At 39.5% G+C, this 22,026-nt stretch overlaps 1 protein-coding gene across 2 annotated transcripts in view; it reads right to left on the reverse strand.

Moving 5' to 3' along the window:
- The window catches only part of CFAP54 (cilia and flagella associated protein 54), a 355,515-nt gene that overhangs the window by 38,907 nt on the left and 294,582 nt on the right, over positions 1 to 22,026 (reverse strand). For both annotated transcript variants that reach the window (XM_064376848.1, XM_064376847.1), the window contains 2 exons: positions 20,183 to 20,324; positions 8,939 to 9,013 (listed from right to left, as the gene is read on the reverse strand). In XM_064376848.1, the coding sequence (XP_064232918.1) occupies positions 8,939 to 9,013; positions 20,183 to 20,324 (217 nt within the window). The remainder of the gene's footprint in view (positions 1 to 8,938; positions 9,014 to 20,182; positions 20,325 to 22,026) is intronic.

Consider the following 22,026-nt stretch of genomic DNA (forward strand, 5'->3'; position numbering starts at 1 on the left):
CTAATCAGAGGAAAATGCTTTCATAAATGCTCTGATCATGTGCATATCTTCCTAAGGATATTCTCTTACTTTCCAATCATTTTCCAAAGCAAAATTTCCAAAATTTGTAATGATGGGCCATAAGAGCAGCCACTAACTTAACTTCATAGACGGAACTAGTGAATCCTTCTAAAAAGATATCAAAAGTGCATCACCTTCAGAGGTGTAATGAGAGAATGCTAGAAGAACCATGGAGTGCTGCTTAATTCTGAGGCCTCTTTTCCCAACCATTTACTGTAATCGTTTCTGTAACTGTCTGCCTCCCCCACTAATCTGTGCGCCCCTTTGAAAGCAAGAACTCTGGCTTCTACTTCTTCGCCCCAGTACCTAGCCCAATGGCTAGTACAAAGGTGGCACTTCACAAATGTTTGCAAATAACTGAAACTGATGGGCTCAAAATCACTGTTGATGGCAGGACTAGAACTCAGCCCAGGGCTAGCTCTAGAAGATGTATCATGAGGCATTCATTCATTTAACAAACATTTTTTGAACATTTGTTATGGACCAAATACTGGGCAAAGCACTCAGAATAAAACATAGCAAGACTCAATCTTATTGTATAAGACCCAACCTGCACTTGTGTGGGAGACAAATATGGAAGCATGTCATAATAACACATTTATTTTGACAAAAACTATTAAGTACAAAGTTATAAACCATGGGCTGGAGAGAAAAGTGATGAAAAGAAAGCTGTTTGGGTTAGGTTGAAGTAGACTGGATGTGTTATTACTCATTTTTACATGATAACTCAGCACCAGATAAGATGCTAGCACTGCAGAGTGATCACTGCAGCTGACAGGCAGGAGTCATAGAGGTTACAAGGGGTAATAAGATATAGGTAGTCACATGATAGAATACGTAAGACATAAAATTAAAGGTACAAATACCTAAATAAAGTATGTTAACATAGTGGAACAGTAATGATTTTAGTAACAAGCATGTGGTTATCAACAACTGATCATAAACATATCAAAAATTATAATTTTGGGCTGGTACAGTGGCTCATGCCTGTAATCCCAGTGCTCTGGGGGAATGAGGTGGGAGAATCATTTGAGACCAAGAGTTGGAGACCAGCCTGGGCAACAGGATGAGACCCCATTGCTATAATAAAATAGTTGGGCATGGAGGCATGTGCCTAGTCCCAGCTACTCAGAAGGCTGAGGCAGAAGAATTGCTTGAGCCTAGGAGTTTAAGGTTAAAGGGAGCTATGATCACACCACTGTGCTCCAATCTGGGTGACAGAGTGAGACCTTGTCTGTAAAAAACAAACAAGAAAACCATAATTTTAAAAATTGGAAATAAGAGACTATAAACATACTAAATTCAACCAAATTAAAATAGAATGCACATTAAAAATTTACTTGATAATATAGTGTAAATCAGAATTTAACCATTACTGAGGATTTTTAGATTAAATTCAAAAAGAAAACATATGACATGAACTAGTTTATGTTCAACAGGAGCTTGAGAAAAAACGGAGCTATTACACTGTAGTGACTCTTTCTCAGAGTAAGGGAGAGGCATTTTTATTTATCACAGTGTAGATTCTTAGCTGCTCTGTTCCACCTCAGTGTCTTGTGCGCTGTCAGCTGTCCTACTAGGAATCTCACCTCCACACGCCTCTGCTCTCCTCTTGCACCTGCCCAGTAAAATAAGATGCTTCTGCTGGCATTTTTAATTCCACTCCTACACTGAGGAAGCTAAGTGTGGTTAAAGAAAAATCAAAAGCCAGGAAGTCTAGTGCCCCAATCAATTTATGACTTTGACATTTCAGTGTGGCCCTCAATCCTTATATTTGCCCTGGATCAGCTTCCTCACTCATCACACTCAATCAATTACTATGAAAATCAAGATCTTCATCTCTCAGAAGACCACGCCCTCAACCCTCTGCCCAACTCCAACATGAGATAAACTTGCCTGTAGTTCATTGAATAAATTAAAACCGCTGGGTAAACTTCCCAGCTGCTTCTGCCCTTTTGTTACAAATTTACGTCTTTCTCCTCCTTGATCTGCCACTCAGAGACCTAAAGAAAGAGTTTTTTTTCCCTCTGCTTCCAGTCAACTATCCTACTTGTGCTGTGGATGTCTTTCTGTTTCCTATTATGTCGCTTAGGGCTCTGCTCCATCATTTGTCCTTCTCTCCCCTAGATGAGTAATTTCTGCCTCCCCTAATTCTTTTCCCTTATGACTGCTCCTATTCTAATTATGGCAGCGAACACTCCAGATGGCCTACCATTGCCAGCATACCAGCTGCAGCAGGGAGGGGGACTGTACACTCCATGGAGTCGGTGGGAGCCCCACCCTCCTGGGCACAGCTGCAGCCACCCAAAGTGGGGCTCTAGATCTGGGCCTCCCATGCTATCAAGGAGGCAGGATCCCCATCCCATCCACCTCGCTGGCACAGCTGTAGTTACCCAACCTGCAGCTGCAAACCCAGGCATCCCTACACTCTTGGGGACCCAGGATTGCTTGGAAGTGCCTGCTCCCACTGCCTGGCTTCTCCTTGCTGTTGGCACCTGCTGCAATCAAAGAGCAAAGTCAGGGCTAAGCCTGGGTGTCATGAATGGCAGCAGGAGGCAGACAGTTTCCTGGGCAGAAGGTGGCAGGTCCCTGGCAAGGTCCCACCTTCAGGCCAAGGAGGGCCTGAAGTCAGGGGGCTGGGTTACCAGTACCATGGACCAGAGTGGGGACTTGTGGTGCCTTTTCCCTGCCCACTCATGGTCACCTGTGTTCAGCCAGGGCAGAATAGATGATGGGACAACCAGGTGCAGAGAGGAGCTGCCCTCTCTGCTGATAGCAGGAGACATCAGGATGACCAACAGCAGAGAGAAGCTACCCGCTCTAGGGCCTCCTCTCTGCTGAGAGCTTCAGAGGCCTGCAGAGGTGTTGGGACTATCAGCTTTAGAAAGGAGCAACCCACTCCAGGGCCTCCTCTCTGCTGAGAGTTGTAGAGACGACAGGCTGACCTGCCTGCAGAGAAGAGCTTCCCACTCCAGGGGCTCCTCTGTGCTAGGAGCTGAACACTCATTGGTTCACCCTGGCTGCAGAAAGGAGCTACCTGCTGCAGGTCTCCTGTGAGCTGTTCTATTGTTCAGTAAAGGTCCTCTTCATCTTGCTCACCCTCCACTTGTCTGTATACCTCATTCTTCCTAGTCACAGGACAAGCACTCAGGACTGCCAAATGGCAGGGCTAAAAGAGCTGTAACACAAACAGGGCTGAAACATGCCCCTTGCTCACCACATTGCAGGAGAAAAGAAGGAGAGAAGACCTGTGGCCCTTCTGGGAGCCCAGATCTGGGAGATCCCCAAGCCAAGGATGTCACTTCCTCTTTGAGGTCCTGTGGTTCCTGGTGTCTCCAGGCTTCTGGGAACCACCGTGTTCCCCACTGCCAACCAGGGAAGCTGCTTGTGGTGTGCCTGGTCCAGCCGCAGCCTTGCAAAGAGCCAGCGCCCATGCTAGCACCTGGAGCTGCCCGCCACGCTGCAGCAGCCGGCATGTCTGACTCCACTGTGGCTGGACCCCATGCTTGTTCACACATCCCTTGATGCTCCACACCTGACTTGCCCTTAGCAGGCATGGGATCCAGGTCAGTAGCGTGAGCCAAGTGCAACCTGCCATTGGGCAGAAAAAGCCCAGTGGACCAGAGCAAAAACTCGGGCAAAGGCACCACTGGTCAGAGGTTTCAGGCCAGAAAAGCAACACCCCAAAAATCCCATAACACAGCCTGCCTTGACCACTACTATTCTAACACCCTCCCATGACTGTGTCTCTCTCTAGCTGTTTTCTTACCCTCTCAAATCTTCTTAAAGACTAACCTACACTTTCAGCCTTCACTTTCTCACCCCTTATTTAATCCTCAACTCCCTGCAGTATCTGCTCCCACTATTCTAGTAAAACACCTACTGAGTGTAGTTTAGTTAGAACTGTAGATCCTGGAGTTAAGCAGACCCATATTTGACTCCCACCTTCTACTTTTACCAAGCTGTGAGACCTTCCACACTCTGCTCAATTTTCCTAAACATCAGTTTCCTCATCTCTAAAACAAGAATAATAATGGCAACCAACTTCATAGGGCTCTTGTCATATTAAATATTTAAAACAATGTCTGCACATGCCGTGTGCTCAATAAGTACTTAATATTAACTATGATTATTATTATTACTAGCAGTAGAAATACTTGCCTTTCGTGACTATTATCATTATTTTATCATTATTATTTGTCAGGCACTATGCTAGGTCTGGCTAAAAATCTTGAACTAAAAAAGAAAATTCTACCAAACTCATACAGCCAAGAAAAATTGCTTTGCAATCTCCTTATTTAATATATCTGATATCTTGGCCTCGGATAACCTTTTCTGCTTTCAAATCATGATCTGCTCCTAGGCACCTCCTCTCCATACTGATTCTGTATGAAGCTAGTCCATTCAAATCTCTCTCTCACACACACACACATACACGTACGTGCATGTAATTGATTAGGCAAATTTATTTGTATCATGTGAACCAATATGACAATATTTGATTTTGCTAACTACAGGAACTTGAATCCCAACAAAAGCATCTATACCAATGTTCTATATGCAGCTGGTGGTCAATAATTACTGACAGACAGGAGGTTCTATAAAACAACTTAGCCCATTCCATGGTCAGTTACCACGAGAACAAGAATATTTTTAGCATCATGTTTGAATCCTACCTGACAAATTAGAAACTGCAATAATTTGAACCTTCACAGGCAATTAAAAATGCTTTTTATTGCTGCCTCACCAGAAATCATATGTAATAGTTATTGATATTCTGTGATTAATCACTAAGAAGGAAAGCACAGGGCACTCATTCCCTCCCTTCATCTCTTTGCTATTCTCAGGGTTTTTTTTTTTTTTTTTTTGGTCACAAGGTGTGTATGTCAATATTTATTCTAATTAGGAAGAGTTAATATAGGCAAAGATAATTTGTAATAGGTATGCTCAGTAAAGAACTAAATTGCACAGCAAGATCTCCTGCTAGTGACAAAAACAGCTTCACAAAGGCATGTAATTTCGTTTGCCTAACCATTTACTTCTTGGGACAAGCTCATGGATGCCCACCACCCATCCCCATACTGTTGGTGAGTCTTGTTTTCAGTGGAAGTTAGTTGGAAGCCATCTTCCATCTTGGGTGGGCAGCTCTTTCACCACTAGGATCTCATGTTGGGGTCCTGCACAGAGACCTAATTCTTATAGGATTCAACAATAATTCAAATTACAGACAAAGAAAATAATACCTTTAACATTTGTCCTCTTCTGTCAATATTTTTCAAAACAAACTTGGATTCTAAAGGTGTTTTTAAAACTAGTTGATTAGGGGATGAAGAATTCACACATGGAGGGTAAACCCATGATGGGGATGATGATAATAATGATTATTGCTATTTTATAGCTAATATTTCCTAAACAATTATTTTTACTAGGCCATATGACAAATACTGAAAATATATTATTTGCTTTAATCTTCACAACAACTGTGAGAGGTTGGAATTTGTGCCCCATTTTACATATGAGAAAACGGAGGCTCAGAGAAGTTAAATAACTCTTCCAAGTTCACACAACTGACAAGACTCAAGGCTGAGATTCCAACCCAGACCTGTCAGAAACCAAAGCCCACTGACATTATAAGTCATACATTTTATTATAACAAATTCTTTTTTGTAACCTATTTTTTTTCCTAAAAAGAAAAAGCTTTAATGAACTTACGGTTCCATGTGGCTGAGGAGGCCTCACAATCGTGGTGGAAGGCAAGGAGGAGCAAGTCATGTCTTACGTGGGTGGCAGCAGGCAAAGAAAGAGAGCTCATACAGAGAAACTCGCATTTCTAAAACCATCAGATCTCATGAGACTTATTCACTTTCAGGAGAACAGCACGGGAAAGAACCACCCCCGTGATTCAATTACCTCCCACTGGGTTCCTCCCATGAAACATGGTAATTGTGGGAGTTACAATTCAAGATGAGACATATTTTTAACTGCAATTTATCCAAAATTAGATTTAAGCTTGATTTTATTATCAGTGGTCTACCACAGTAAGTCTACACATTTCCATAATAAACAATTAAGTTCCCTGTTTAAAAAGTGGGAAAAGGACATAAATGGTCAAATGAATAGATGAAGCAGATTAAATTTCAGATGTTCAAAACTAAAGGAAATTCCATTCAATTCAAGAACCAGTGATCAAGAGATGTGGTATACAAGGCACTGTAAGAACTCAGAAGATAGCATCACTTGTGCCCCCAGGAAGTTAATGATCTAATGAGAAAAATACAGTATAATATTTCAGTCTTACTTCAAATGTCACCTCCTTAGAGAAGTCTTCAGTCTTCTCTGACCACACTATCTAAGCTGACACCCCATTCCCTGTCACTCTCTGTTACAGGGATCAGCAAACCCTTTATGTAAAGGGTGAGATAATATATGTTAGGCTTTGTAGGGCATACAGTCTCTGTCAAAATTACCCAACTCTGCTTTTACAGTGTGAAGGCAACTATAGATCATACGTAAATGAATGAACAAAGCTGTGTCCAATAAAACTTTATTTATAAAACAGGGAGTTGCCAGATACAGCTCACAGGCTATAGTTTGCTGACTCTAACATATCACTCTGTTTTCTTCCTTCATAGCACTTAACAAAACCTAAAATTATCTTGTTTATTGATTTGTTTACTGTCTATTTCCTGCCATGAAAATAGTAGCTCTAGGAGAGTAGAATCTTTGTTGCTGGTTCACAGCCAGCTCTTCAGTGCACAGGACAGAGTTTCTGACACAGAGATAGTTCATTCTAAACATCTGTCAATTCACTAAATGAATAAATACCATTTTGCAAAAGGAGAAACACAATTGCCAACCAACACAAGAATGATATTTGGCCTTATTAATAATAAAAATATAATAATGACATATTATTTTTCACTTGTCAGGCTTTCAACCATTAGAAGAGGAGGAGGGAGAGAAGGAGGAAGAAAACTAGTGTAGATGGGCTGGGCACAGTGGCTCACACCTGTAATCCCAGCACTTTGGGAGGCTGAGCTGGGTGGATGACTTGAGGTCAGAAGTTCAAGACCAGCCTGGCCAACATGGTAAAACCCTGTCTCTACTCAAAAAAAAAAAAAAAATTAATCAAGTGTGGTGGTGTCTGCCTATAGTCCCAGCTACTCAGGAGGCTGATGCAGGAGGATCACTTGAACTTGTCAGGTAGAGGTTGCAGTGAGCCAAGATCACACCACTGCACTCCAGCCTGGGTGACAGAGCAAGACATCTCAAGAAAAAAAAAAAAATCAAAACCGAAAACTAGTAGAGATGAATATGTGGGTAAATGATCCTCTCATCTACTATTGATAGAAGACAAATGTTGGTGCAACATTTCTGGAGGATCATTTGCTGTAATACACCAAAATGTATATATCAATTTTAAATGGGCAAAGAATTGACGAGATATTTATCTAAAGAAGATACACAAATGGTCAAGCCCATGAAAAGACACTCAACATCATTAGTCATTAAGGAAATGCAAATCAAAGTCACAATAAGATACCACTTCATGCCCTCTAGGATGCCTACTATTAAACAAACAAAAAAAAAGCAGAAAATAAAAAGTGTTAGAAATTGGAACCTTATGCATTGTTGGTAGTAGTATAAAATTGTACAGCTGCTCAGGAAAACTATTTGGAAGTGCTCTGAAAGGTTAAACGGAATTACCATATGATCCAGCAATTGCACTCCTAGGTACATGCACTAAAGATTTGAAACCAAGGCTTCAGATTTGTACACTAATGTTCATAGCAACATTACTTACAATAGTCAAAAGGTGGAAACAACCCAAATGTCCTTTAACAGGTAAATCCATGAAGAAAAGTGGTATATACATACAATGGAGTATTATTCAATCTTAAGAAGGAATAAAATACTAATACATGTTACAACACAGATAACTTTGAAAACATTATGCTAAATGAAGTAAGCCAGACACAAAAGGACAAATATTGTATGATTCTAATATGAGGTATCTAGAATAGACAAATTCGTAGAGACAGAAAATAGAATAGAGGTTACCAGGAGCTAGGGTGGTGGGGGAGGAGGAAATGAGGAGTTATTGTTTAATGGATATAAAGTTTTTATTTGGAATGATGAAAAAGTTCTGGACGGTGCTAGACAGTGGTGATGGTTGTACAACATTGTGAATATACTTAAGGGCACTGAACTGTACACTTAAAATGGTTAAAACTATAAATTTTATATCATATATATTTTATAATAAAAATGTATATATACTTTCTTACTCCAAATCCAATCCCTAAGAATTAACTTTGAAGAGGTAGTACAGAAGAGTGAAATATGTGTGTACTGGGATCAACCAACCACAGGACCTATCAAGAAAGATCTAGCTATGTAAATGGCACCTGATACAACAAATACATAACAGAAACCATCATGCAGGCATTACATATGACAAAGTAGACTTTTCCTGTAAAACATTATCCATGAAATTATTATTCAATTAAAAAAGCAAGTGATGGAATGCATGTAAAGTATGAGACCATTGATATAAAAATTCTAAAGTTCATCTGTACATAGGGAAAATTCTAGATATACTCTAAATGTTAATAGGGGTTATTTTATGAATGGTAGATTTGAGGTGACTTAAAAAATATCCTCTTTATAGTTATTTGTATTAGTTGAATGTTTTTTGAACACAGAATATTTTAACCAAAATAACATGCTATTGTAAACTCATGTGTCACTTTTTCACATTAATAAGGAAGGTTAGGCCTTTCATACTTACAATCAGATGTTTTCTGTATTTTCATTTCCATAGCAATAATAATACTTGTGAGTGGATCAGATACAATTTTAAAGAGGAAGTACATACCTCAGATAGTGGTGTTGGCTCTTTATCATTCAAAAACAGAGATGCTATTTCAGAACAACACTCAATAATCATGTCCTAGAAATAAGAAGATAGTAATATAGTGAGGTTGACATTATTAGAAACCTAAATATCAGCTATTTAATTAAAAACTATTTCATATGTCTTTTTTTGATCATCACCTAATCTTTGTTCCCAGGAAAAGACAGGGCTCAGAAGTCATAATCCCTTGAGTAATTAAGGTCTTTTAAATTGTATCTAATTGTACAAAATAAAATTTTGAAAATAATTATTTTACTAAATAAGGTTTTGAAAAATTACTTTTCTTCTGAGAAGAGAGCCCTGGAATAAAGAGTTTCAGATCCCTGAAAGGGGCTGCAACAGAGAAGAATGACTGGGAATTACGGAAGACAGGGGAAGAGTGAATGAAAAGGAAGGGAGAGACTCAGCAGCATGATGACACTGCCCTCAGCCCTACTGTAATGGACGCAGCCATGTTCATGTGTGGACACCCAATCCACAAGGGACCTACCCATAGACAGGTTGAATCTGTTAGATTCCCTATCATATGTTTTCATGTAAAAAAGAACAACAGAGGAGACCTACAAGTCAGTACCAACTGCCTGAGTTGAAAGGTCCAGATGTGGAGTTGGAAAAAGCAGCCATTAGGCCAGATGTGAGAGAAGCTAGAGAAGATGGAGATGAGTGAGAACTCACGCCCCTTACAGGACTGAGCACAGTCTTGGTTCCTGATCTGCCAGTTTAATATTCTGTGAGGCCACCGTTTCGGGTTCCAGTCTCTGTCTATACATGACCCTACTCATCTCAACCTGACAAATACTACCTCCCTACCAAATCTAATTTACTTGAGTTAGTGTAAGTATTTCCTTCCTCACTTACAACTGAAGAAGTCATGACTACATAATTGTCAGAGATTAACTTTGCCTACTTCACAATGTTGCCAGTGTCTGGCCCTGAAAGAAACAAAAATTTGCTTTTTTGATAGTATTAATATATATGCATTTACCGGCATTTAGAATACTAAAATGATAAAAGCACATTAATTTTTAAATAACTGAGCAATGCTGGTTAAAACCTTGAAATAAAAAAGCAAACAACTGGCCGGGCGCGGTGGCTCAAGCCTGTAATCCCAGCACTTTGGGAGGCCGAGGCGGGTGGATCACGAGGTCAAGAGATCGAGACCATCCTGGTCAACATGGTGAAACCCCGTCTCTACTAATACAAAAAATTAGCTGGGCACGGTGGTGCGTGCCTGTAATCCCAGCTACTCAGGAGGCTGAGGCAGGAGAATTGCCTGAACCCAGGAGGCGGAGGTTGCGGTGAGCCGAGATCGCGCCATTGCACTCCAGCCTGGGTAACAAGAGCGAAACTCCGTCTCAAAAAAAAAAAAAAAAAAAAAAAAAAAAAGCAAACAACTGAACTCAAAGCCCCAAAACTCCATTATATCTAAGTTTAAACACATGCAAAACAAGGAAAAGACCAAATTTCAGGGTTCCAAAACTATAGATAATTCAATTCAATTTAGCAGATATATTCAAGGCATTATATTAGGTGCTGTGGAACACAGACCCTCTCCTCCCAATATTTACAATTACAATCAGAAAAACAGATTCATAGACAACTAAATAAAACCCCAAGCAGAATGTGCTCAGAACACAGGTAGTTATGACATGTTCTAGGATCCTAGATGTGGAAGAGAATAATTTTTAGTACTATAAACATGGAAGACTTCCTGGAGGAAGGGTCGTAGGAACTGAGCCTTGAAAAAACAGTACAATTTCAACTGGAAGAGACTGGGGACTAGGGCACTGTGGGGTGGGTGGGGTTGGGGTAGCCACATAAGCAATGCGCAGGGGGCATTCAAGGAACACAGGGATTTGACGATACAGTGATACGATCTTCACTGCAGGTATGTATAGGAAGCATGGCAGTGAGAGTTCTCACTGGAGAGAGAAAATTTTAACAGGTCATGTAAAAGTAAGGAATTTGGATTTCATTGTATAGAGAATAGAGCAGGACTGGGCTGGGGGAATAATGGTAGAAATTGCTTTGAAAAGATAATTTGTCCACAGTTTAAAAGTGAACTGCACTGGAAAAAGACAGAGAAATCAGCTAGGACGCTACTCAAACAGTTTGGGTAGGAAGTGATGATGGCTAGAAGTGGGCCAGCTTCTATGGGTTTAAAAATGATGGAGGACAGGCAGGCTACCCAGTACTAGTCAGGGTACACCAGTGTCCTGTGCTGATCTTGCCAGGCCCCGGTCCTCTTTGCCAGATAGAGGGGAACACACATCCATTCCTATATACCCCTTATTTATCTGTATTTCCAATTGAGTGCTTAGGACTGGTCAAGGTATGCTTTCTGTCTAAATAAAATATTTCAACAGCATCATGGGTTATTGTAAGAATTTCATCAAGAGCCATCAAACAAAATGACACTGTCTATGTCATGAATCATTTCACATCACAGACAAAGAGAGCGATGCTACCTAAAAAATGTCTTGCCCTGCTTCAGCTCAACATTTTTTCAAACGGAAATTTTGCTTCAATGACATCCTTTTAATCTGACATTACTTGAGGTAAACCACATACAGATGTTCTGAAATTGGCTGACTTGAGGTTGTGGCTGTGAGTTCCCTGTGTGACCCTGCTGCCACAGAGATGAAGAAGAGGAAGGCACAGAGCTTGCCAGTCCCAGCCAGAGAGTAGTTGGATGCAAGCAGGGCACAGAATGACCCTTGCTCAATCATTGCCATTTCTCCGTTAAAAAGAACATCTGCTACTTCTATGAGCCGTGGCCCTCTGAGTGACTTCAAGATATTATAGCCAATTCTTAGATTTAGTTGAAGTCCTTATTCTCTTTCATCTATAATATGGAGTGGGGCAGACGGGGGAACTTCCTAAGTTGCTTTCCAGCCTCCAAACTTTTTTTTCCCTGATTTCTCCTTCACACACCACATGATTGTTTTAGCAAATCACAAGGTGGATCATGACCTGCCCTTCCAGATGAGGTGCTGCCCCCAGATCCAGTCCTGCTTTCCCACAGCCCTCTCTTACAGAACAAAATCCTTTCACCACCTATCCATTCAACATCAATCAAATGCCTCCTCTGGGCCACAAAGCAGGAGTAGGAGATGAATAAAACAGAGAGCCCGCAAGGAGTTCATGGTCTAGTGAGGGCAATTGGAGAGAGAGACTTTACAGCACTTGGTGGTGAGATCAGAGCAGAGGAGGCACATAATTCCACCCAGCCTTCCTGCACCATCTCCCACTACATTCACCCTGCACTTCTGCCACAACAGATGTCCTACTGTTCCCTGAATATGAGACTTAGTTCCATGACTTCATATCACTTCTCTTGCTGTATCCGCAGTCTGGAATGAGTTTTCTCCACAGGTCTCCAACTAGAGGTTTCACAAACAACTATTAGGGAGGCACTAAGGTTCAGTTGCTGGGCTAGATATTGAAGATATAATGATGAATAAGCCCTCTGAGCAAAGGAATTCACAGTTGAGAGAGAAAGAGGTCATCAGCTAATTGCCTAAACAATACAGGATACTTGGGGATGTACGGAAACATGGCCTTTCTGTCAGTCTAGAAGTGCCAAAAAAAATGCTGTCTGAGCTATTTAAGCAAGTTCAAAGTCTAGCTCAACTTTCTCTCTCAGCACATACATACAAAGACACACACACATGCACACACACACACACACACAATCTATGTAAATGAGACTTTAAATACAATCAGAAGAGTTTGCATCAATAACCCCACTGCTGAGAAGGAAGATTCTACAATTCTACCCTTCTAAACAGTGCAGAATGCAGATAATGGAGAAACAGGAAAACTGGAAGAAGTCAGAGGTACTAAGTTGAACTATATAAATTACTGAGCCAGAGTGGGAAGGAGAAAAGAAACAAAAATCTCTGTACAGAGTTGGAGGGAAAGGTGTAGGAATTTGAGCCAAATAAGACAGATGTTAGAGAGCTGCTATGGACGCCAGAGAGCTGTGAGAGCAAGATAGCTGGGGAAAGGAGGACTGACAGAAACTTTAACGTGTATTCTAAAGGATTCCCCCTGGAATGTTCCTATAAGAGACTCTAAAGATTTAGATTATTTTCAGTGGTTTTGGACATCAGACTGACTGCTACACTTTGCTAAGACAGAGCTACTGGGTGGCTGGCTCATTAGGAATGACATCTGGGTACCTACGGCCACACTCGTACATTGATTAAGCTCCTCTGTGACGGGGACTTGGTTATATTGATTTCTGTGTATTCTCACCTCCTCAAGCCTGGAAATAGTTTGCACATAATAGTTCCTGAAAAAGAATTTGTTAATTGATGCTGATTTCCAATTGTATCTTGCTCTGAGTTCTCACTGTACTTTAATATTTGGGATATAATGCCTATGTGTTTATTTTAATTGTCTTACAATCCAGGCACTTCACAAATGTTTGCTGAACTAACCTTAGGTGACTTGGCAAACATATTTTAAACTTCTCATATCAGTATGCTATCGTTCCAAATAAAGTGTCTGCATCTTAAAATCAGGATGCTTTGCATCTTTCACATGCTTCAGAACACCTGACAGCCTCTGAACACTCCCATTTAACTGTGAATGACAGATTAAAATAACTCAGCCATTTGGAGCCAGTGTTGTTCATTTTAGAAAAAAGGACACACAAGGTTTTGAAGCCAAAAGTGATTGAAACACCTGTTCTGTAGCCCTCCCAATACATGTTAAATTAATATATGTGTTCTGAAGTTCTTGGCTTATTCTGGACCCTAGGGTTTTGGGGGTCATGGGAGGAAATAAAGAAAGGAGAAGGAGAACAAGATTCACTACCTTCCCCCCATATCAACCAAAGACACATTTTTTACAACCTTATATTCAATAACCCACCGACAATCTATAATGTAATAGAAATAAACATATTAGATTATGAAAGCTCTGAAATCCTGTCTAATTCCAGACCAGAATTGATCTCTTTAGAAGTGTCCTAGTTAACTTCTAATTCACTTCAAGTGAAGGTTGTCATGACAACAAACTAGCAGATTTAGTCAATGGGAGTTATTTGATATGACCCAGAATTGAGCCTTTTTAAAAATAAAGTGCTCATTAATATTGTGGAAAAAAGAAAAAAAAATGTATGTAATTTCATTTCTCAACTTTCAAACGCTGTGAGCTAATTTGCTTGCCAATTCACCTAAATAAATATTACTGTTCCTTCCGCCTGGTGACATTCTTCATATATAGAACTAACAGAGACAGAAAACATCTAAAATGCCCCACGTTAAAGCTGAAGAAACACTTTCTAAGTTGGAGAATAAAACAAATTCAAAAACACGAAGAAGAACATCAAGAGTGAAAGTGTTTGTTCTACTCAAGGGTTGACCCATGCACACCCACCATTCCAGTCAGAACAGGAAAGCAAACCATAAGCCTTTCCTAAGGCAAGGTAGGTCCTCCAGACTCCACTTACCTTCAAACATCGCCATACCCTCATCCTCATTTATTTCTTATTTGTTTATATTTAATGCCAGGTTAGTTGTGATGAATTCAATATCTACATCTGCCCACCAGGGATGTTTTGGTGACTCCCAGTCCACCCAAAGAGCCCATCTCTCCATCTGAGAGCAGCATTTGAATGAAAAGATCATTTTGGAGTTGAGAGGAAAATTAGCTCCAGGAAAAGCTAAGAGATGGACCTTCAGTAGAAAAGCTGAGTGGCAAAGAGTACAATCTAGAATCCTTACTCTAACAGAAGCTCACTCTCCTGCCTCAGACAATCTAAGCTGAAAATGGGCTCAGAGGAAAATAATCATTTTCCATATATGAACTTAGTAGTGAATTTAGGGAGGATTTCAGCAAAGAATATTCTAGACCATGGCTCAAAAACAGCAAGATGGTAAATTTGGTCTTTGGCTGAAAAACTGTCATTGTAAGTATTCTACAAAAGAAGTATGAAAATAGATGCAGAGGCTGGACAAACACTCGACTGTGCGCCCACACCTGCAGGAAGTCTCATGCTGCTGCTGATCAGCGACCCAAGAGAGAGATCCAAGATGGCTGATCACTAGCAGCTCGGGCTCATAGCTCCCACTGAAAGCACAGAGAACGAGAGGATGCCACACTTTCAGACGAATATTTGTTGCTCACGGACCAAGAGATTCCCAGCGGAGGAGCCCCATGGGTCGCCAGGGCGACTCTTGTGGCCGGCGCGGCGGTTTTGCTGGTGCCTCAGTGCGGCAGTTCTTGGTGCAGAGTCCGGAGATTCCCAGGCAGAAAAGCACCATCAATCTTAACACTGCTGTTTTGGCCGGCGCAGTGGATTGCTCAGATTTCGGTGCTGGGAATCAACAAGTTGGTCGTCCGCTCAGAGACCTAGTTAGAAAGTCGGTAATTACAAAGACGACAGAGGGATAAATATATAATGAAGGGAAGAAACCAGCCTAAAAAGGCAGAGAATACTCAAAACCAGAATGCCTCTCCCTCTACAGGGGATCGCAATTCCTCATCAGTAACGGAACAAGGCTTAATGGAGAACGAGTATGTTCTAATAACAGAAGCAGGTTTCAAAAGGTGGGTGATAAGAAACTTCTGTGAATTAAAAGAACTTGTTCTAACTCAATGCAAAGAAACTGAGAACGTTGAAAAAAGGTTTGACGAAAGGTTAATGAGAATGGACAATTTAGAGAGGAATATAAGTGAATTGATGGAGCTGAAAAACACAACACGAGAACTTCACGAAGTATGCACAAGTTTAAACAGCCGAATTGATCAAGCAGAAGAAAGGATATCAGAAGTCGAGAACCAGCTCAGTGAAATGAAACGAGAAGACAAGATTGGAGAAAAAAGGATAAAAAGGAATGAGCAAAGTCTCCAGGAAATATGGGACTATGTGAAAAGACCTAATTTACGTTTGATAGGTGTACCTGAATGTGACGAAGAGAATGAATCCAAGTTGGAAAATACTCTGTAGGATATCATTCAGGAAAACTTTCCCAATCTGGCAAGGCAGGGTAATATTCAACTCCAGGTAATACAGAGAACACCACAAAGATATTCTTCAAGAAGACCAACCCCAAGGCACATTGTCGCCAGATTTATTAGGGTTGAAATGAAGGAGAAAATACTAAGGGCAGCCAGAGAAAGGTCAGGTTACCCATAAAGGGAAACCTATCAGACTTACAGCAGATCTCTCAGCAGAAACCCTACAAGCCAGAAAAGAGTGGGGACCAATATTTAACATCCTTAAAGAAAAGAACTTTCAACCCAGAATTTCCTATCCAGCCAAATTAAGCTTTATAATCAAAGGAAAAATTAAATCTTTTGCGAACAAACAAGTACTTAGAGACTTCACCACCACCAGGCCTGCTTTACAAGAGCTTCTGAAAGAAGCACTATACATATAAAGGAACAACCAATATCAGCCTTTCCAAAAATATATCAAAAAGCAAAGAGCATTAACACAATGAAAATTTTACACTAACTAATGGGCAAAACAGCCAGCTAGCATCAAATGCCAGTATTAAACTTATATATATTCTAATTGGATAAAAAGCATACTGGATCAGTATGCTGCATCTAGACCCATCTCACATGCAGTGATACACAAAGACTCAAAACAAAGAGAAGGAAGAAGATTTATCAACCAATCAGAGAGTAAAAATAAACAAATAAACAAAAAGCAGGAGATGCAATTCTCACCTCTGATAAAATAGACTTTAAAGCAACAAAGAGCAAAAGAGGCAAAGAAGGACATTACATAATGGCAAAAGGATCAATGTAACAAGAAGAGCTAATGATTCTATAGATCAATGAGACAGAAAATTAACAAGGACATTCAGGACTTGAACTCAGACCCGGAACAAGTAAACTTAATAAACATTTATAGAACTCTCCACTTCAAATACACAAAACATACATTACCACCTCACACCTATTCCAAAAGTGACTACATAATTGGAAGTAAATCACTCCTCAGTAATTGCATAGCATTTCATAGGTTTAAATATTGGTTGGCTGCTCGTTTGTTATTTTCTTCCCTTATTCCTTCCTGTTTACATCAAGTATAATTATTGGTATAAAAGAGGTTTTTAATACCCATTACTAAACTGCATTCTAGCCTGGGCAAGAAAGCAATACTCCCATTCTCTCTCTCTCTTTCTCTTCCTTTTTCTTCCTCTTCTTCATTCTTTTTTTTCTTTCTTTCTTTCTAAATAAAAAAAAATTTAAAAAATTTAAAAAAATTCTACTTGTTCATAAAAAATAAATAAATAATAAAAAATTAAAAAAAAGAAGTATGAAAATAGAGAGCTGAATTCCTTTTGGAAATATACATGAAAGGGCAATCATGCACTTTATAAAAGAAATCTGTGGCTATATCTATAGCTATAAAACCTCCCAAGTTTGAGATAATTTGAGCTATCAGGTCTATTGAGGGATTTCTTATAAGCACAGAGTACGTCATTAAGCATCATAATTCATGTTGCAACATTTGAGGACACCAAAAAGGATGCGCAACCAAATTTCTAAGACATCTGCTCTGTGATATACCCAGGCACAGAGCACAGAAGACATAAATGCCGGAAAGTAGCATTTTGCAAAGGCTAACTGTACTTGCCAAGTACATTCTCTTACGGTTAGGCTTGCTGCTTTTATAATAATGAAAATTGCATTCATTCACTATACTGGTGAATTCAGACTAAAAATTCCAGCAACTATCTATCTTCTAAAAATTAGGAAAGTTGCTAACTTTTACACTTTCACATAATGAAATGGTATAGATGAAGTATACAAGAAAACAAAGTGAAACCAATAATATTCTTTCAGAATTAAAAATGTTTTGTTATTGATAACCAATTAAATATTCCTAACAGAAAATGATTTAAGTAAAAAAGATAAACTAGACCAAAAATAAAGGGAAGATCCTAAAAGCGGGAGAGATGGGTGGAATTAAGTGTTTCCTCTCCTCTGATCTCAGCAGATGAGGCAAGAGTCTGCCTCTCCTATTGCTCTCACTAGACCATAAGCTCCTAAGGGCTCTCTCTGTGTCTTGCTCATCTCCAATTCCCACTTCATGGCAAGTAGGAGGCTTTCAACAGATGTTGAATGAAGAAACGGTGAATAAACTTTGTTTTGTGGACAAGAGTTGTGGAAAAGTGATGCTGGGGACCCAAGTAGCTGAGAATTCAACCCAAAAAGTGGTACAAGGAGAGCCCAGAAGCAGAGCTATGCAGCAGGCATGAGAGTAGTCAGTCTTCAACTGGAACAGGAGAGTAGGAGGCTCCAGGAGGGAAAGGGGTTTGAGACATTAGTTGATAAGTATGAATACTTGAGTAAAAAAATCTATGGATGAACATATGAAAGTTCTGATGTAATGACTGAGAAAACATTAAGAATAAAAGACAAGGAAAGAAAAAACATTAAGAATAAAACACAAGTCAAGAAAGAAAAATAACTATAGTATATCACTTGACTCAGCTGTGAACATCATTTACAGGGTCATAACACTGAACATTGATTTAATTAAATTTTGTGATGTAACATTATGTAGAAGAAAAGGGAAAAGAAGAAGTTGGGGAGAAGTGTAAATGAGCTAAATTCATATATATCAGACAGGAAATCAATACATATTGTCTAAAATTGATACCTCCAGAAAAAAACAATAATTTCTGGCTTTCAGCATGATTCATCATTTTGTCTGGCTTTCTGTCTTCCAAATCGGTGGCAGAATTGTTGGTACAGCATATAAATTATTTGGCTAATGAACTGTTAGTGGAAGTGATATGATGGAAGTTTTATGAGCCAGTGTGTCATGTGTCCCTTCTTTCCCCTCTGCCACAGTGACTGGTAATGTTCCATGATGAATGTTCCACTCACCTAGATGCTGGCATGAGGAGGCATGAAGCAGGCCCCCAGCTGACTCACTCAGATTTGGAGGCTTTTCGTTATCCCATTTTTCATGACTGATACTGAATATTATTTGTAGATGTGAAAGCAAATAACAAAAGCAGCAGCTAAAAGAGTGGAAAGTGGTTGCCTCTGCAGAGCAGAATTGTGGAGTGAGGAGAGGTTGGGCAGCAGATTACCCTTTTTCATTTTAAGCCTTTTAGATATTTTTTTAAACAGCTACACTAAATATAGAATATATCTCTCAAGAAATTAAGGTACAAATGGAAATTTAAAGAACAGATAATTAGGGGAGAACACATATTCCCTTCCCTTCTCATTTCCATAAAGAATAAGGAATTTCCATGTCTCTTCCAAAGAACCTAGGACACTTCCAGATTCTTTTAGATCAATTTACCCCCAAAAGAGTAGAGTGACTTATCTCATCCATGCGTTTGGGAAAAGCAACAGAGCATGCTAGGCTCAGCCCCTTAGGGGCAATCTTTGTTTATACTTTTTGGAGGCACTCTACCTGCAGAACGATTATTCCCTGCTCTCCATGCAGTCAGCTTGATGGGGGGAAAGGGAAATGGGGAAACCCTGTGGTTACATGGATGTGCCAGATGACTGCATGACTAGGTAGGCAAGTCTGGCTAATTCAGGGGTAAAATATTAATGTGCTCATTTGGCCACAGATCTAAAGCCAAATTCGCTACTCAGCTTTATCAGTAATGATGCTGACATTTCTGTCTCCATTTAACTGTCTGCTGTGCCCCAGGAGAACTCAGAACTCAGAATGGGAGAAAAAACTCCCCTCTCCTCCAAAACACAAATATCAGTCATCAGAAAAACAACTCAGCCGTCTGATCAGACTTAATAGCATACTATACAAATAGCCTTTTTTTTGTTAGAAAAATATATATGCATGTAAAAGATCTGAAAAACTATGCCTACCTATATTTTCTGGTTTCTCTTCACATACTATTTGGATAATAAAAATGTTTAAATAATAGATTTAGAGTGAAAAAAGATAAAGTAATATTGCAAAGTCACAAAGCATTATCTCTTGGGATTCACAGTTATAGCTGAATGATTTGTCTGGATTGGTTTGTATTCATTCACCACCAAATTCTTGTAATTCACATGCTTAGAAGACCTTCAGACCTTCAGGAGACATACAACATACATGTCAAAAAAGCTGAATCATGTTTTGCACTCTGAATAAATTAGAGGCAGAAGAACCATAGAGTTCAAGTCGAGTTACATAGTTCTGCTTTGAGGATGTAAAAGATAATCTATAGCAATGTCATTTTCCATTATTTAACTACTTACTTCCATTTCATTATCAACTGATTCCTCTTCCACATCTCCTATTTCATATACGTTTTCATTTGAGGTAATTTCAGGAGCTGTTGGCAATGATATTTCAGCTATTTGTACAAGATTAGATAACTTCTCATGAATTGCAATAACCCTGAAAATAACAAATATATGTGTATTTTATTTTGAAGAGTTAAGAAAAGCATTTGTTTATTTGCAGAATCAATAACTTGTATAAAGTAAGCCCTCAGTTATTTAACGATTAGACTTCTAACATGGCCAAGCACCATTCATTCAGTCATTCCCTTCATTCAAGAAACACAAGCAAAAAGACGCAGTCTTAACTTTCATAATGTTTATGGTCTTGTTATACACTCAGATAAAAATATAATTGAAATTGCAAAATCACAATGAAGAAAGACACACATCTAAAAAATTTGCTGAAGATGAAAATAAAGAAAATAATTATCTATGTATGGAAACAAAATCTAGGCAGGAAAAAAATATTTACTTCTATGGACATCTTAACGCCATGCTCTGACTGTCTGGCTGACCTGCAGCTAAGAATTATGACACGTTAGCAATGACTCTAAAAGGCCAATCAAGGGACCCATAACAATTCAATGTATTGCATGTGTGTTGCAAATGGGGGTGGAGAGGGTGGAGGAAGGGAGGTAGGGAGAAGAATGAAGAAAAATGGAAAAATAAAAGCCAAAGGAGGACACCGGCCATGATGCTGAAGACAGGGTTCACGGGCCAGTAAAGAGTTGATGTCCTGAAGGCAGAGTGGACCAGGGAGTGGAGGCAGAAGGTGGAAAGGCTTACAGTTGAAGAAGGCAAACAGCCACCTGCATGGCCTCCATGACTCCACACTACAGGCACAACACACATGTGCATGCATGTGTTTAAATATGTGCGTGTATGCATGTCTCTATTCAAGGAAGGAAGAAAATCTTTATGCAAAAGAAGCAAATGATCCCCAAAGCAAACTGACATCAGGAACATAGGCAAAAATGTCAATTTTCCACAGCATTCTCATCTGCAGCATTGTGCAATACTTGATTTTCTGAATGATAGTTCTCAGCAATAAAAAGTTTAAAAATGTAACTACATACAAGAGGATTTGAATTTATATAGTATGTCTTAGAAAATTTTCTATTTAAAAGGCAACAGTTAAATGCAAAGATTTAATGTTAAAAGTTTACTTGAAAAACTTTTAACATTATTAAAAGTTATCCATTAAAAAATGGGTCATCCTACATACCAATAATAGACAAGCAGAGAGCTAAATCATGAGTGAACTTCCATTCACAATTTCTACAAAGAAAATGAAATACCTAGGAATACAACTTTCAAGGGATGTGAAGGACCTCTCCAAGGAGAACTACAAACCACAGCTCAAGGAAATAAGAGAGGACACAAACAATTGGAAAAAAATTCCATGCTCATGGGTAGGAAGAATCACTATCGTGAAAATGGTCAAAGTGCCCAAAGTAATTTATAGATTCAATGCTATTCCCATCAAGCTACCACTGACTTTCTTCACAGAATTAGAAAAAACTGCTTTAAATTTCATATGGAAACAAAAACAGCCCATATAGCCAAGACAATTCAAAGCAAAAAGAACAAAGCTGGAGGCATCACGCTACCTGACTTCAAACTGTACTACAAGGCTACAGTAAGCAAACAGCATGGTACTGGTACCAAAACAGATATGTGGACCAATGGAACAGAACACAGACCCCAGAAATAACAGCACACATCTACAACCATTGGATCTTCGACAAATCTGACAAAAACAAGCAATGGGGAAAGATTCCCTGTTTAATAAATGGTGCTGGGAAAACTGGCTAGCC

The sequence above is a fragment of the Aotus nancymaae genome, unplaced genomic scaffold (genome assembly GCF_030222135.1).
Source record: "Aotus nancymaae isolate 86718 unplaced genomic scaffold, 86718_ANA_hifiasm-v0.15.2.pri h1tg000016l, whole genome shotgun sequence".
NCBI classification, from domain to species: Eukaryota; Metazoa; Chordata; class Mammalia; order Primates; family Aotidae; genus Aotus; species Aotus nancymaae.